The 18,190-nt window shown below is 45.6% G+C and overlaps 1 protein-coding gene across 1 annotated transcript in view; it reads left to right on the top strand.

Moving 5' to 3' along the window:
- Positions 1–18,190, top strand: part of LOC126088302 (protein Wnt-2) — a 529,210-nt gene that overhangs the window by 432,409 nt on the left and 78,611 nt on the right. Inside the window, exon 3 of the mRNA XM_049906433.1 lies at positions 14,263–14,528. Within this exon, the coding sequence (XP_049762390.1) occupies positions 14,263–14,528 (266 nt within the window). The remainder of the gene's footprint in view (positions 1–14,262; positions 14,529–18,190) is intronic.

The raw sequence follows: 18,190 nt of genomic DNA, 5'->3' as shown, positions 1-18,190 counted from the left end.
GTCACTAGGAGCCAGGTCAGGTGAGTAGGGAGCATGAGGAATCACTTCAAAGTTGTTATCACGAAGAAACTGTTGCGTAACGTTAGCTCGATGTGCGGGTGCGTTGTCTTGGTGAAACAGCACACGCGCAGCCCTTCCCGGACGTTTTTGTTGCAGTGCAGGAAGGAATTTGTTCTTCAAAACATTTTCGTAGGATGCACCTGTTACCGTAGTGCCCTTTGGAACGGAATGGGTAAGGATTACGCCCTCGCTGTCCCAGAACATGGACACCATCATTTTTTTCAGCACTGGCGGTTACCCTAAATTTGTTTGGTGGCGGTGAATCTGTGTGCTTCCATTGAGCTGACTGGCGCATTGTTTCTGGATTGAAAAATGGCATCCACGTCTCATCCATTGTCACAACCGACGAAAAGAAAGTCCCATTCGTGCTGTCGTTGCGCGTCAACATTGCTTGGCAACATGCCACACGGGCAGCCGTGTGGTCGTCCATCAGCATTCGTGGCACCCACCTGATTGACACTTTTCGCATTTTCAGGTCGTCATGCAGGGTGTGTGCACAGAACCCACAGAAATGCCAACTCTGGAGGCGATCTGTTCAACAGTCATTCGGCGATCCCCCAAAACAATTCTCTCCACTTTCTCGATCATGTCGTCAGACCGGCTTGTGCGAGCCCGAGGTTGCTTTGGTTTGTTGTCACACGATGTTCTGCCTTCATTAAACTGTCGCACCCATGAACGCACTTTCGACACATCCATAACTCCGTCACCACATGTCTCCTTCAACTGTCGATGAATTTCAATTGGTTTCACACCACGCAAATTCAGAAAACGAATGATTGCACGCTGTTCAAGAAAGGAAAACGTCGCCATTTTAAGTATTTAAAACAGTTCTCATTCTCGCCGCTAGTGGTAAAATTCCATCTACCGTACGGTGCTGCCATCTCTGGGACGTATTGACAATGAACGCGGCCTCATTTTAAAACAATGCGCATGATTCTATCTCTTTCCAGTCCGGAGAAAAAAAATCGGAGGCCTTAGAACTTGAATGCACCTTGTATTCTGCCTGAGAACTAGGAGGTTCGATGTACGATGCTTTGCACAGTGGAAATGGCAATACGGCGGAAGCCAACAGGCCAGTCTGTCTTCGGTGAATTACTGAGAAGTCCATCTGTCTGTCAAATGACAATATTTTATGTTGGACGACTAACATTTTGCGGCTGGGGTTCGCGATCATGTAACTTTTTTAGATGCACGTCGCAGTCATCTTTGATATTAAAACTAAGACCGTTACTGCGACTTCGGCTGCATAGCAGTGTCAGGTAAATTACTAGAAAAACTGTGCTTCGACGAACAGGAAAACTATAAGTATCTGCTATGTGCGTGTGTCTTCTTACTGTCCACATACTAGGTATTTAATGTTACGTTGCCATCTTTTACATAAATACAATGAAACCACTAAACGTGTCAACAGTATTTATTTAAAAGATGACAATGCTGAATAACCATCACATGGACGTGATGATAACAACTATGCATGTCTAAACTTTGAAAAATATGCCGTACAGTGCGTAAAGGGTATTTTTATATGTGGTACCACACCCTCTTGACTTTCATTTATGGGGACATTTGAAAGCTCTTGTCTACGCAACCCCGGTACCAAATGTAGAGACTCTTCGTGCTCGTATTGTGGACGGCTATGATACAATACGCCATTCTCCAGGGCTGCATCAGCGCATCAGGGATTCCATGCGACGGAGGGTGGATGCATGTATCCTCGGTAACGGAGAACATTTTGAACATTTCCTGTAACAAAGTATTTGAAGCCACGCTGGTACGTTCTGTTGCTGTGTGTTTCCATTCCATGATTAATGTGATTTGAAGAGAAATAATAAAATGATCTCTAACATGGAAAGTAAGCGTTTCCGGACACATGCCCACATAACATATTTTCTTTATTTGTGTGTGAGGAATGTTTCCTGAAAGTTTGGCCGTACCTTTTTGTAACACCCCGTATAGTGAAAAAGTGCAGTGGTTTGCCGGGGTGGCCGAGCGGGTCTAGGCGCTACAGTCGGGAATCGCGAGAACGTTACAGTCGCAGGTTCGAATCCTGCCCTGGGCACGGATGTGTATGATGTCCTTAGGTTTAAGTAGTTCTAAGTTCTAGGGGACTGATGACCTCAGCAGTTAAGTCCCATAGAGCTCAGAGCCATTTGAACCATTATTTTGCAGTGGTTTGATGCTATTTGTTCAAAATGGTTCAAATGGCTCTGAGCACTATGGGACTTAACTTCTGAGGTCAGCAGTCCCATAGAACTTAGAACTACTGAAACCTAACTAACCTAAGGACATCACACACATCCATGCCCGAGACAGGATTCGAACCTGCCACCGTAGCTGTCGCGCGGTTCCAGACTGTAGGGCCTAGAACCGCTCGGTCACTCCTGCCGGCTGATGCTATTTGTGTAAAAGATGTCAACAGCGTTGAATACCGAGCATATGGACTAGATTATGACACATACTAGTGCACGGTATTTCAAAGTGTTTGCAACAAACGTATAGAGGTGATGTATCACGTCATTGGGAACAACTTTTGTCAAAGACGTAACGTTCACTGACGCTTTCCAGTAACGCTGCGTGTCCTTTTGTATTAGTTATGCCCCTGAGAGGCAAGAGAAGGTATCCAGTTTGCTATAATCCAGTAATCTGGTATGTTTAAAAGAGGACAGCCCCAGCTAAAGTAATGCTCCTGATACACTCCTAAAATATCTTCCTCCGCTTAAAGACACTCATTCTTAAGGTTTTCTTGTTGAAAATCTATGAATTTTCTGGGGTACGGAGTATGCAGCACATCTGGTTAGTAGACCCTGTAGTTCGATGAAATGTTCTCGTCTCTGGGCTGAAGAATACTGAAGGACGCCTGACGTCACCGGGAAACGTCACCAATTATTTTGCCCCTAATGAAAGTTGTTCCCATGACGAGATCTGCGATCCCGGGATGTTTTTAAGCACATTTTCCACTCCACTCAGCTTGATAAAGGCCATAAGATCTTGTAATGTAATAAAATAAAAATTTTTATTTGTTTTGTGACTATTAGTGTAATGTAATAAAATAAAATATGAGCCGTGACTTACACAAAAAAGAAACACACATTAATGCAGCGGCTCAGCATAAAAGAGAAATAACTAAGGTAGGAATATTATTAACAGTGTAATATGTTGTTTAATTTAGCCCGACGTGTATGAGCACTCAGTAAACTAGCTCAGTTCTCAGGGTAGTTACGTAACGTCGATAATTAATTGTCCTTTTCTTATTTATTCAACACTAGGCTCGTGAGAAGTCGTGTGCTTATTGCACCAGAGAATATTTGCCAAGTCTCTTCGATGTCTAACAATAAATTCCGTAACTCAAAATCGTGGTTTCGTCTCGATTCCCCAATATAAGATAACAAGAGTAGCATCTACAAATGAAATCCTGTAATGGAACTGGTATCCTGTGAGTAGACCTTTTCTGCCTGGGATGTTATCTCGTTATATAAAGAAAATCTGTAAATAAAATTGTTAAATTATTAGTAGCTGCCTCCGGTCTCGTGGGATCTGAAATAAAGTTAATTGTCCTAACCGACGGCACGTCTCTTAGCAGAGCTAAATGAAAAATTGTTAAAGATTTTCCTAAGATGGTGCCTAACAATGAAAATTCTTTGTTAAGGCCCATATCTACTTAAGACAGTCTAGATATCAGACGATCAATTAATTGACCACATGTCGGCCGGAGTGGCCGAGCGGTTCAAGGCTCTTCAGTCTGGAACCGCGCCACCGCTACGGTCGTAGGTTCGAATCCTGCCTCGGGCATGGATGTGTGTGTCGTCCTTAGGTTAGTTCGGTTTCAGTAGTTCTAAGTTCTAGGGGACTGATGACCTCAGATGTTAAGTCCCATAGTGCTCAGAGCCATTTGAGCCAATTGACCACATACAGTAACTCTTTTGGCAAAATAACCATTATATGTTTCGGGTTTTAAGTACAACTTACATTATAAGCTGGTGTAGCAAGATGAGCTTTATACAAGAACGTCCTCTTAGGTGCGAATCCAAGCAAATAAGATAAGCGAATGACAAAGGAAAGACACTTCATGCATAGAAGCGCAAGAGTCCATGGAATAACATGTCCATTGTAGTTCTATCTCTTTCTGTTTGGCGTACTTGCCGATTATTTATAAAATCTATCGTAATATTTAGTTTACTTTTTTTTTTTTTTTTTTAACCCAAGTCCACTCAGGAAAAACAGTACAATCTGATCTGCTAAAGTTGATTTTATGAATGTGTTTACAGCTGAAGGCGACTATGCCGTTCTTCAGCAAATCAGACAGTGGAGTTTATGACAGATACAGCGACACCCAGGCATAACTTAAACGGTTTGTTGTCATTAATGTATCCTGTTGCAATAATTACATAATTAAGCTAAATTTTGGAAGACAGCTACAGATAAAACATTTATCATCTTTTGCAATTAGCCAGTGCTTTTGGAGTGTGCGAATGTACCGAGCTGTATCGCCGGGGTACGCGCCCGGGGCAGTGGCTGAGCTGTAAGGGCTCGTTATGAAGTTGAGAGTAGCATCGAGGCGAGGTAGCGGAGAGCTTTACGAGCGCCGTCACAGCCGTAACTCTCCGTGCGGAGGCTCGTTAGCCAATCCGAGGCGGGCAGGCCGGCTGGAAGCACGGATGAGCTCCGCGAGCCGTCTGCCGGGGGCGGAAGAGGCCATTATTAGCCGCGAGGGCGGCGGTGGCGGGCTCCGTGGCCTTCCGGAGGCCGAGGGGCATAAATCTGGGCCGAGCCTCCTCCTCCCTCCTCCCCCGCCGCCGCCGGTGTGGGTTTCCCTTAACGAAGCACCGGCCCGCCCGCCTGCTCCTCTGCCCCTGGCAGCGGATGCTCCCAGCTAGCGGCCGCTTTGCCTCTCTCCGCGGCACGTCAGATAACTGGGCAGCGATTCACTGCTTGGGTCACGCGAGCTGTCGGCAGACGCCAGCCTATACGCCCTCCCACATGACTTGCAGCTCCTTCCGCCTTGCAACTACTCACGAAAACAGATGGGCCCTTATTTGGCAACGTTGGCGCCTCGGTCGTACGTCAACCGGGCTAAGTTCTTTGGCAGCGAGAACGGCGTTCGTTGGTCGTTGTTGTTTTGACAAAGTGTTGTTGTGACCGTAGATAATTTTAATTTTTATTCTTGCTTTTGTGACTATAATAAGAGTCCAGGATCCATAGGCAAACGCCGGCCGGAGTGGCCTTGCGGTTCTAGGCGCTACAGTCTGGAACCGAGCGGGTTCGAATTCTGCTTCGGGCATGGATGTGTGTGATGTCCTTAGGTTAGTTAGGTTTAATTAGTTCTAAGTTCTAGGGGACTGATGAGTTAAGTCGCATAGTACTCAGAGCCATTTGAACCATTTTTTTCCATAGGCAAACAGCCAGCTGACATTGTAACACCCCACCCATCACTTATCTGGTTTTGGTGTGTGTTCACCCCAGGTTGGTTGGTTGGTTGGTTTGGGGAAGGAGACCAGACAGCGTGGTCATCGGTCTCATCGGATTAGGGAAGGATTGGGAAGGAAGTCGGTCGTGCCCTTTCAGAGGAACCATCCCGGCATTTGCCTGGAGTGATTTAGGGAAATCACGGAAAACCCAAATCAGGATGGCCGGACGCGGGATTGAACCGTCGTCCTCCCGAATGCGAGTCCAGTGTCTAACCACTGCGCCACCCCGCTCGGTCACCCCAGGTAATTGACTAACAGATCAACAGAGAGCGCAAAACTGCCGCAATGTCGGATAACGCAAAGAAAGTAATAAGGCCCTGAGACTCCTGATTGAACTGCGGTGGCAGTGTTGACATTAATTGATTCAGAATTGATCCCTTTTAATTAAAAAGGGGTGCACATTGATGTTATATTCAGCTATTGAACACCAGATGCAAATGTTGAACATAAAATTAATTAAGAAAGTGACTTGGGATTTCAACTACTTGATTTAAAACAGATGCAGTCGATTAGAACAGATTTATTTTAACTCACGACCTTCAATCATCACATTACATGACTCTTCTAACAGGCAGTGGTAATAAATTGCGTTTGCGTGGAGTAAAGCGCGATAAATCAAAAGTAATTCCTATCGACTGACCCAGGCGTAATGCGAAGTGCGAGAAGAATTCTACAATACACGGCCCATGAAACCATCGTGGAAACTTTGCCGACGTGATGCAACAAATTAATCAGTGGCTGGAGCGGGCGCAATAACACCGAATTCAGCGTGGCGGCGCAGCGTCGTTATGCGGACGTCTGCCGACCTCGTAGTGCTGCAAGGCTGCACTCGTCTATTCACTTCTAGCTATCTTGCTCAGTACCCAGCTGAACGAAAACTTTCTATCTCCAAGCTCTATCGTTCCGTTTGCTAAGTCCTAAACTGCAGAGATACTCACTCTCTCTCAGGCAAGCTGAGTAAAGAACGCCACGTCCGCACTCCAGGCAAGCTGGGAACAGAAGACCTCTACGGAGACTTCTCACAGTCCACTCTTCACCTCGGTTTTCCCTCCAGCAAAATCACTTACACAAATTGCAACGCAAGTCGCGTTAATTTGCGTCACTTCCCAGCGCCGACCAATGCCTGTTCTGGGAAGTGAACAAATTCCCACAAAATTTCCCTTCCTCTCAACTTCTGTTATTTAGCTCCTCCCAGGCCACCCATCAAAGTTTGCGTCTGCACAAACACCAATTTTTCCGGAATTCTGACTCCCAGGAGAGTACTTCAAATTCATTGGTCCTACGTTCCCATTGGAGGCCGGCGTATTTCATTCTGTCGCTCTTCACCTGATTTACTTCAGACGCTGTGGACCGTGAATTCAGCGTGAAGTTGCTATAGTCAAGAACATGCATATTTTGGCCTCTGTTGACCACTCCACCGTAGCTTTGCGTGGCTTACTTGCATGTTTCACTGCAAACGGGATGACGGACATTTATCAATAGGCGTACAAGTTCTCCGTCTGCTTCACAGTACACCAGCATGGGGTCAAGCACCCCCCCTCACTGTCACTCATCTTAAGGCAGCTGGAGGCCGCGCCCCGTTACCGCTTTCTCAAGAGTTTGAGCTGCCCTAAGCTGCCTATTGTCGCTTCCCTTCGCCGCTCCCCAGCCGCGAGCCTTGGTCCAACTCTGAATACTTCCCTGGAATGAACTAGCCTCTAGTAAATTGTCGCGTTTCCACATCGTTTTCATGTCGTGTGAATTACTTTAAAACCATCACCCAGCATTAATTATTCCAATACGTCCATACTATACCCTCTACAAGGTGCATTGTGCCTTGTCAGTCATTTTTGTTCAGCCCTACTGTTCGCTCAACGTGAGTTAGGTGATCTTTAATGACTTCATGTGCCGGCCGAAGTGGCCGTACGGTTAAAGGTGCTGCAGTCTGGAACCGCAAGACCGCTACGGTCGCAGGTTCGAATCCTGCCTCGGGCATGGATGTTTGTGATGTCCTTAGGTTAGTTAGGTTTAACTAGTTCTAAGTTCTAGGGGACTAATGACCTCAGCAGTTGAGTCCCATAGTGCTCAGAGCCATTTGAACCATTTGACTTCATGTAAGGGGCATAGTTCTTGCCATCTTACAACATTAAGAAATAGTCCACCAGGACGTAGGGACAAGATAAGCGGCGGAGACTGCCAAGTATGGCTTGTTGATCAAATAACTTCGTGTTTGACATCCTTCCAGAGGAAGCAGCATGAATCAAACTTACGCAATGGAAGACGCAAACACCAGGGCGATAATACAGCAAGAGAGAGTGTCAGTCACGTGTGGAAAAGACTCACGTGGAACCGAATTAAGTTGTGTGTAGCTAGGGACGAAAGTGTCGTGTGGAACCGAAGGCATTCTTGCGCAAGCCGACCAATTAGAAATGAGAGTGTCATGTGGAACCATAGGCATTCTTGTGCAATCCGATCACTTAGAAATGAAAGGGTCGTGTGAAACAAATTAACTCGTGTGCACCCAAGTACATGAAAAACGAAATAAAAGGCCAGGCAGCGGAATAGCTAGAAGCAGAGATTCAGATGCAGATTCAAAGCCAGTGCAGGCAGTTTGGAGATTCCGCAGCGAGACGCCGGCGGGGCCGAGTAGGCTCATAGCAGCCGATACAGCTGATAAAGACTTCAACTACGAGAAGACGGCGATAGACTCTGGTGGACACTCAGGAACTGCAGGTCAAGTAGGATTTTTAGGGTTTCATTGGAATAGTGTTGAACAGAGGCTGTCAGTCTTTGTCTCAATTTCAGTGCTAACCAAAAACGAGTGATTGCTTTGTACTTGATTAGCTTTGAAGTAGAAAGTCCGAATAAATAGACTGAATCTTACTAAGGGGCTTATGGTGCAACACCTCACATAAGTATATGACCTCACATAAGTATATGTGACAATAAAATTGATAGAAACTAACCAATCTTTTCTGCCTATTGCCATTCTGTAAATTATTTTCAGGAAACTTATTTGCTTCAAACCAAGGAGATTCTCTCCCTCGCATCTCCGATATAAAGGTTGACAGCAATTTATAACTAACCCATTGTCGTTAACGTCCCGATTGCGCTACGCAGTTCGCACTTTCTTCATTCTGGTATAGTGAGGCTGTGCTGGGACGCAACAGTGTGTTTTCACTCGGGCGAACGTGTGTACATTAATTTCAATCATTCGGTTTGGAGTGAATGGCTTGAGCGCCTTACACGCGATCGACTTTCCTGTCTCAGTTGAGTACTCGAGACTGAGTCTTCAGTGATAAAATCTGCTAATGTCGCAGTAGTAAGATTATTTGGTGAGTCGAGGAATGATGCCACTGAACAGTAGGTGTGCCAAGGAAACTTAAAATGTTTTTTATAGGCTAATATCAGTGAGAGTACTCGCTGCCCACAGTTCAGCTTTCTGTAATCAAGCTGTTCGTGCCTCTTGGCACTATATTGTATGATTAGTTTCGGTTAATAGCAATGTGTGTGGTTTGTGAATGGGCGTGACAGCCCGAAATCAGTTACTACTCCAGAAAAAATTGTATGTCAGTGCTACTGAGAAGGATGAAGTGAAAAAAAGTATCCAATTACCTCAGTAAAATTATTTATTTCTAAATAGTAAAGCGCAACCCGGTTTCACGTGCCCCATTTTCAGATGCATATTAAAACGTCAGTCCATAAATGATGTCTAACTGAGGTTAAAATATGTACACTCCTGGAAATTGAAATAAGAACACCGTGAATTCGTTGTCCCAGGAAGGGGAAACTTTATTGACACATTTCTGGGGTCAGATACATCACATGATCACACAGACAGAACCACAGGCACATAGACACAGGCAACAGAGCATGCACAATGTCGGCACTAGTACAGTGTATATCCACCTTTCGCAGCAATGCAGGCTGCTATTCTTCCATGGAGACGATCGTAGAGATGCTGGATGTAGTCCTGTGGAACGGCTTGCCATGCCATTTCCACCTGGCGCCTCAGTTGGACCAGCGTTCGTGCTGGACGTGCAGACCGCGTGAGACGACGCTTCATCCAGTCCCAAACATGCTCAATGGGGGACAGATCCGGAGATCTTGCTGGCCAGGGTAGTTGACTTACACCTTCTAGAGCACGTTGGGTGGCACGGGATACATGCGGACGTGCATTGTCCTGTTGGAACAGCAAGTTCCCTTGCCGGTCTAGGAATGGTAGAACGATGGGTTCGATGACGGTTTGGATGTACCGTGCACTACTCAGTGTCCCCTCGACGATCACCAGTGGTGTACGGCCAGTGTAGGAGATCGCTCCCCACACCATGATGCCGGGTGTTGGCCCTGTGTGCCTCGGTCGTATGCAGTCCTGATTGTGGCGCTCGCCTGCACGGCGCCAAACACGCATACGACCATCATTGGCAGCAAGGCAGAAGCGACTCTCACCGCTGAAGACGACACGTCTCCATTCGTCCCTCCATTCACGCCTGTCGCGACACCACTGGAGGCGGGCTGCACGATGTTGGGGAGTGAGCGGAAGACGGCCTAACGGTGTGCGGGACCGTAGCCCAGCTTCATGGAGACGGTTGCGAATGGTCCTCGCCGATACCCCACGAGCAACAGTGTCCCTAATTTGCTGGGAAGTGGCGGTGCGGTCCCCTACGGCACTGCGTAGGATCCTACGGTCTTGGCGTGCATCCGTGCGTCGCTGCGGTCCGGTCCCAGGTCGACGGGCACGTGCACCTTCCGCCGACCACTGGCGACAACATCGATGTACTGTGGAGACCTCACGCCCCACGTGTTGAGCAATTCGGCGGTACGTCCACCCGGCCTCCCGCATGCCCACTATACGCCCTCGCTCAAAGTCCGTCAACTGCACATACGGTTCACGTCCACGCTGTCGCGGCATGCTACCAGTGTTAAAGACTGCGATGGAGCTCCGTATGCCACGGCAAACTGGCTGACACTGACGGCGGCGGTGCACAAATGCTGCGCAGCTAGCGCCATTCGACGGCCAACACCGCGGTTCCTGGTGTGTCCGCTGTGCCGTGCGTGTGATCATTGCTTGTACAGCCCTCTCGCAGTGTCCGGAGCAAGTATGGTGGGTCTGACACACCGGTCTCAATGTGTTCTTTTTTCCATTTCCAGGAGTGTATATGTCGTGCATCCCTGGTACATGGCATGAAACAGGATATCCTCTACGATCCTAGGCCTGCCAAAGGTTAATCTAGACTCATGTTCAGAAGAAACAGAACACCCTCAAAAACTAAAGATAGCACCTTCATATTCACAGAACATTTATGTTCTGCAGAAATGATTAGTATTTGAACCATATCGTCCCGCATATTCAAAGTCAACATCGTTAATGCGGGCAACAGCGCCTTCCGATAAAATGCGCGTGCGGCTCTTGTTCTCGCTATAAACCGAAGGTAATGGTGTTGTGTCGGCAGATTAGCCAACACAACGCACACTAATTTATAGAGGAGGCCGAAATGCACGAGTCAACTCACGCAGGCTTGCATTAAGTCTGAAACAGGATACGTAATGAATGCTATAAAGAAAAGTACGTAGCTGCTGGAATACTTAACTTTAATCCATCATTTGTATACAGCATTCTTGATGATACAAGTGAGACTCTCTCTAGAAATGGTTAATGGCGCCTTGCTAGGTCGTAGCCATGGACTTAGCTGAAAGCTATTCTAACTATCTCTCGGCAAATGAGAGAAAGGCTTCGTCAGTGTAGTCGCTAGCAAAGTCGTCCGTACAACTGGGGCGAGTGCTAGTACGTCTCTCTAGACCTGCCGTGTGGTGGCGCTCGGTCTGCAATTACTGACAGTGGCGACACGCGGGTCCGACTTGTACTAATGGACCGCGGCCGATTTAAAGCTACCACCTAGCAAGTGTGGTGTCTGGCGGTGACACCACAAATGGATCAGAGTGACTTCAGAGGACGTGCAGAATGCAATGTTTTGGAGGAACTTGTGCCACAAGTTCCCCCAAAACACCGTAACACAACACACACACAAATTTCATATTTACAAATGTAAATCCACCTGATGATGGAGGTTTAAACCTTTGAAACGCGTCGGGAGATAAATAAACAGTAACTGGTAACAGTAAACTTGTTGTTTCATTTAAAATTACGTATGTTGTAAAGCTGTCTGTTTTACTGTGCAGTTTGGAATCTGAACCGTGAAAGTGAGATTATGAGAGACTATCCTCATTAGGAAAAAAAGCGAATAAGCAATGATAAGAGTTTATTAATGGCCCAAGCAGAATTGGTAGCGGAAGATCTTGTTAATGGTTCGGCGTTAAATTCTTTACACTTCTGAGAACTGAAAGAACGAGAAACTCTCATCCAAACATTTCAGAACATAAACAATAATTTGCTCTAGAAAATATATACCTGCAGACACATCATACAACATCTAGAGCGCGGTAAATAGCACCTCTTTGCTTTATCCTTCGTATCCTGCTTCCTTGTTAAGGACCAAATAACAACGAAAATTATTTTTCTCGCCAAATAATTCTAACTTCTTCACTGTTGAAATAATTCCCATCAAAACACGATTATCTATTCACGCTCTTATTTCTGCTTCTTGTAGGCTTTTTGCCTGTAAAGCGGAAATACCTTTTCGGTTTAAGATATTTCGTCTCTCTTGTAGGAGGAAAAAAAAACAGGACCTTGTGTGACTTTTAAATGTGTCACGAAAACAAAGCACACATCACGGCAAAGATTAAGGGGACAGGAAAACACAGTTTTGTGTGACAGAAGTGAGCTCGTCCAGAATACGTTAAGTTCTGATGTTAGAAGAGGCCGCCATTGTCCCTTGTTTCGGAGCATGTGCATTGTGCAGACATACTCGGAAATTGAGAACTCCTTGCTCGGCACAATGTATACATCACTGGCGTCATACACTCGCATCGAGGCTGGTTCCTGGTTTACATGCAGGCACGAAAACCGCACGCACTTCATGTAGATTTTGATCAGGAACGTGCGTTAGAGTCAACCAGATGCGTTACGTCGTTGCCGGCATTGAGCAGTAACTGGTACGAAATACGAGGGCTATCCACAAAGTACATTACTTTTCGAATTGAAAATAAATAAAGTATTGGAAATTTTTTTTAATTATATACAGATGAAAGCCACACTTAAATACTACTTTTCTACATAGCTGCCATTTAAATTAAGGCACTTATCGTAGCGATGGACGAGCTTGGAAATTCCTTCGTCGTAAAATTCGGCCGCCTGCGCCTCCCAAAAAGTCACAGAACCTCCCCCGGCAAGTTGCACGCGACGAGCTCAGTAACGTCCATCGGCAGAATAGGTGCAGCCATAAATTTATATAAATTCATTTGTGTGTTCTTTCTCGATTTTAATTCCCAAAGTTCTTCCAATTGCTTTGCAGAGAACTTAATATTTGTTTACCTTCTTCTTAATGCCTTTGTCATAGTTAAAACTAATGTGACATCCAAGATACTTGAAGTAGGACACCTGTTACAAAATTTTCTCGTTTATTATTACTTTCAATCTGGCTGGATTCATCGCTTTGAAAGCCGTTATCGTTTTCTTATTTGTAGATATAGTAGTTGTATATAGCGTTTTTGTTCAATCTATATACTGCTCTTTGTAAATTATCTTCTGTTTCCTGTATAATTATCGGGTCATCAGCTTATAACAGAGTATTTAATGGCACACTATATCCTATATTAATTCCTGGCTGTATTTGGTCTACATAAACAGGCCGTCTCTATATAAATCAAACAAAGTACGTGATATACAGGGATCTTGTCAGACACCGCGAGTTATTAAAATTTCATCTGACATTTTACAACCTAAACTTATAACTATTTTTGTGCATATGTATAGAATTTTTATGGTATTAATAAGGTGTTTAGCAAAACGTTTTATTTCCAATATTTTCCACAAAAGGGGTCTTTTTACCTTATCTACCGCTTTCTCAAAAATCCATAAACGTTGAAGGCGTTAACATTAATGCCAGGCTAGTATAGAAACAAGAAAGTGACCAAATAAGGGTATTTTTAAAAAAAGAAAATAAGTCACGGATACTAATACCGGGTGATCAGAAAGTCAGTACAAATTAGAACCAAAAAGCCACCCTTATTGCTAGACGCGTGAAAGATCTCTTGCGTGCGTCGTTTGGTGATGATCGTGTGCTCAGCCGCCACTTTCGTCATGCTTGGCCTCCCAGGTCCCCAGACCTCAGTCCGTGCGATTATTGGCTTTGGGGTTACCTGAAGTCGCGAGTGTATCGTGATCGACCGACATCTCTAGGGATGCTGAAAGACAACTTCCGACGCCAATGCCTCACCATAACTCCGGACATGCTTTACAGTGCTGTTCACAACATTATTCCTCGACTACAGCTATTGTTGAGGAATAATGGAGGACATATTGAGCATTTCCTGTAAAGAACATCATCTTTGCTTTGTCTTACTTTGTTATGCTAATTATTGCTATTCTGATCAGATGAAGCGCCATCTGTCGGACATTTTTTGAACTTTTGTATTTTTTTGGTTCTAATAAAACACCATGTCATTCCAAGCATGTGTGTCAATTTGTACCTCTCTATCTACATTATTCCGTGATTTATTCAGTTTTCAAATTTATACTGACTTTTTGATCACCAGATATATCTGTCAGTGTCCTACAGTTGTCTACGTGCGGCCATCAGATGAGTGTGTCTACTGCAGCGGTGGTTGTTTACACGTGGTGTTGTTGTTGTGGTTGCAGGCAGCCGGGAGGCGGCGTACACGTACGCGGCGGCGAGCGCGGGCGCCGCGTGGTCCGTGGCGGCGGCGTGCGCGCGCGGCAACGTGTCCGCCTGCGGCTGCGACCCGCGGCGGCCGCGCGCGCCGCCCGCCGGCTGGTCGTGGGGCGGCTGCAGCGCCGACGTGCGCTTCGCCACGCGCCTCGCGCGACGCTTCCTGGACGCGCGAGAGGTCGAGGGCGACGCGCGCAGCCTCATGAACCTGCACAACAACCGCGCCGGTCGCAAGGTCAGCCCCAGTCTTCTCCCTTCTTCTCTTCTCATACCGCACCCCGGCAAGAACACTGACACAACTCAATCGACATAAAAAATTCTATAAAAATTACAGTCCATTGAAAGTAATTTTGACAGTAAAGCCCATTGTATTGGACTCATCGAATGTGACCTCTTGTCAGGTAATATTAATTAATTCTTTGAGTTGTCTCACTTTTCGCGACTTTCTAAAAACTTTTTTGTTATTCCTATGACCCCTTGACCCGTCATGCAAATTCTTCTGACACTTTTCCACCCCCAATAATATATATTAAAAGCTGTGGCTCGTTTTATTGTACAGGTTACTGTTCCTTGCTGCAGGGACTGTAGTTTTGATATTTTTTTCTAAACCAGCAAGATAAAGCAGAGGCCACTACTTCTACCACATGAAGTGGATTTAGTGTTCACATCTCACACAGAGCCGCCGGCCGCGGTGGTCTCACGGTTCTAGGCGCGCAGTCTGGAACCGCGCGACTGCTACGGTCGCAGGTTCGAATCCTGCCTCGGGCATGGATGTGTGTGATGTCCTTAGGTTAGTTAGGTTTAAGTAGTTCTAAGTTCTAGGGGACTGACGACCTCAGCAGTTAAGTCCCATAGTGCTCAGAGCCATTTGAACCATTTTTTTTCACACAGAGCTGTGAACACTTCCCAGTTTATCAATAATTGAATATTATTATTACTATTATCGGTACCATGCGTGCAATGGTCTTCCCAGGCTCGCGATATTGAGTCTTCATCCTATCATTAAAGGCGCGAGACCTGCACGATCTTATAGCAAAAAAAAATGGTTCAAATGGCTCTGAGCACTATGGGACTTAACATCTATGGTCTCAGTCCCCTAGAACTTAGAACTACTTAAACCTAACTAACCTAAGGACAGCACACAACACCCAGTCATCACAAGGCAGAGAAAATCCCTCACCCCGCCGGGAATCGAACCCGGGAAGCCGGGCGCGGGAAGCGAGAACTCTACCGCACGACCACGAGCTGCGGACGACCTTATAGCAAACAGTTATAGTTCTGCATTATTCTACTGTGACAAACAAGGGTGATTTCACGTAACGAAAGGCAGAATGTGAAGATTGAAGGACACATTTATTTAACATTTGAAAATTGAACAATAATACAATCAAATGGAGGTGGAGGAAGAAAGAATTGAGTTTAGCAGCTTCCCCCAACGTACGTTCATAATAAGCCACGATAGCAGGAGAAAAGGAAGTAGCGATCGCCGTATTATCAAATGGAGTTCAATTTACTAAAGGACGGGTTTGCACGCATGCAACGACCACCACCATGAATCAGCCTAAGAAAGGTGCTATTGGGGATGAATCGCTAGGTAGCCTCCTGTACTAAAGTAATAAAACCAGCAAGATCCGAAACTATTCATACAGGCGATACTAGATAACTTTGGCTCGCGGTCCGACTACGTTAACGAATATGAAGGGGCGCCAGACACTCACCACGTGGCGTAGGACAAAGGGCACAAGTTTTCAAGCTAGGAAGACCTAATTCTGAGTCAAATTTTGCACGGGAGAACTGAAAGAGCTATTGCCAGACGATGCGGAAAAGTGAGCATGAAAGAATACACTTCAGTGCCGAACTGCAAGCTACTGTCACTAGCCAACACATCGCGCACATTATGCCCAACTGTACAAGGAAAAACTACAAAAAAAAATGGTTCAAATGGCTCTGAGCACTATGGGACTTAACTTCTGAGGTCCTCAGTCCCCTAGAACTTAGAACTACTTCAACCTAACTAACCTAAGGATATCACACACATCCATGCCCGAGACAGGATTCGAACCTGCGACCGTAGCTGTCGCGCGGTTCCAGACTGAAGCGCCTACAACCCCTCGGCCACCCCGGCCGGCAATTATTGACAGGGCCTGAATTATTATATTACCGAATACCAGAATGCTGGGATTAGAAATATGAAATACGAGCACTGAATGGTGAATGAAGTGCACGTCTTTCAATATATATATATATATATATATATATATATATATATATATATATATATATATATATATATATACTTATGTTAAGAAAAGCAGACAACATTGAACGACTGGAGATAGGATGTTCATATTCAAAGGACAAGTACATTACACACAGCAAAAAAAAAAAAAATGTTTTACATCAACTCGGTTCCGAGAGTTCCGCAATCTGTACAGAAAACTGGAACATATATCAACATAAACATCATTTCCGCTCTTTTTGTTCCTCATGAAAACCACACATTGCATGTTGTACCACCATGCAGCGAGACCTTCAGAGGCAGTGGTCCAGACTGCTGCACAAACCGGTACCTCTAATACCAGCAGCACGTGTCTTGAATTGATGCATGATATGGTTGCACTATCGATCGGAGGATGGCATTTATGTATCGTATATCCGTTACGGCGCCTTCCATGACTACCAGAGACTTACGTCGGCCCCACATAATGCCACCCCAAAACAGCATAGAACCTCCACCTTGCTGCACACTCTGGACAGTGTGTCTAAGGCGTTCAGCCTGACTGGGTTGCCTCCAAGCACGCCTCCGACGATTGTCTGGTTGAAGGCATATGGGACACTGATCGGTGAAGGGAACGTGATGCCAATCCTGAGCGATCCATACGGCATGTTGTTGGGCCCATCTGAACCGCGCTGCATGGTGTCGTGGTAGGAAAGATGGACCTCGCCATGGACGTCGGGAGTAAAGTTGCGCATGAATCAGCCTATTGCGCACAGTTTGAATCGTAACACGTCCTGTGACTGCACGAGAAACGTTATTACATAGTGACGTTGCTGTCAGGGTTCCTTCGAGCCATAATCCATAGGTAGCTGTCACCCACTGAAGTAGTAGCCCTTGGGTGGCCTGAGTGAGGCAGGTTATCCACAGTTCCTGTCTCTCTGTAGCTCCTCCATGTCCGAACAACATCGATTTGGTTCACTCCGAGAAGCCTGTACTCTTCCCTTGTTAACAGCCCGTCCTGGGACAAAGTAACAATGCGGACGCGATCGAACCACGGTATGACCGTCTAGGCATGGTTGACTACAGATAACACTGTAAGTAGACTGTATAGGGTTTTTTTATTGGTAACGCCACATAGCGCTCTGTATGAAAATCACTGGCTGTGCTGTGTGCAGTCTGTGGCTGGTTTGCATTGTTGTTGGCTATTGTAGTGTTGGGCAGCTGGATGTTGACAGCGCGTAGCGTTGCGCAGTTGGAGGTGAGCCGCCAGCAGTGGTGGATGTGAGGAGAGAGATGGCGGAGTTTTGAAATTTTTAATACTGGATATCATGAACTGCTGTATACGTTATGACTTTTGAACACTATTAAGATAAATACATTGTTTGTTCGAGAGTTTGTTCCAATGAGTCTAACTTTTGAAGCCTTTGCTGTGTTTGTCTCTGATTTTGTTCCATTGTGTCTAACTTTTGAAGCTTTTGCTGTGTTTGTCTCTGATTTTGTTCCATTTGTTGCATTAATTGCAATAATAATGTATTAGTGTCTGGAATCTGTTTCTCTATGCTTTTTGGCAGTGCATTTTCACCGACAACATTCACATTTTGACAAGCAGAAAATGTGTCTTGACTTATTTGAGAAAACGATGAGGACGCAAAACCTAAGTCTACAGTATTTGCAATATT

Source organism: Schistocerca cancellata, chromosome 6 (assembly GCF_023864275.1).
Source record: "Schistocerca cancellata isolate TAMUIC-IGC-003103 chromosome 6, iqSchCanc2.1, whole genome shotgun sequence".
Taxonomy (NCBI): Eukaryota; Metazoa; Arthropoda; class Insecta; order Orthoptera; family Acrididae; genus Schistocerca; species Schistocerca cancellata.
This window is presented reverse-complemented; position numbering and strand designations above follow the sequence as displayed.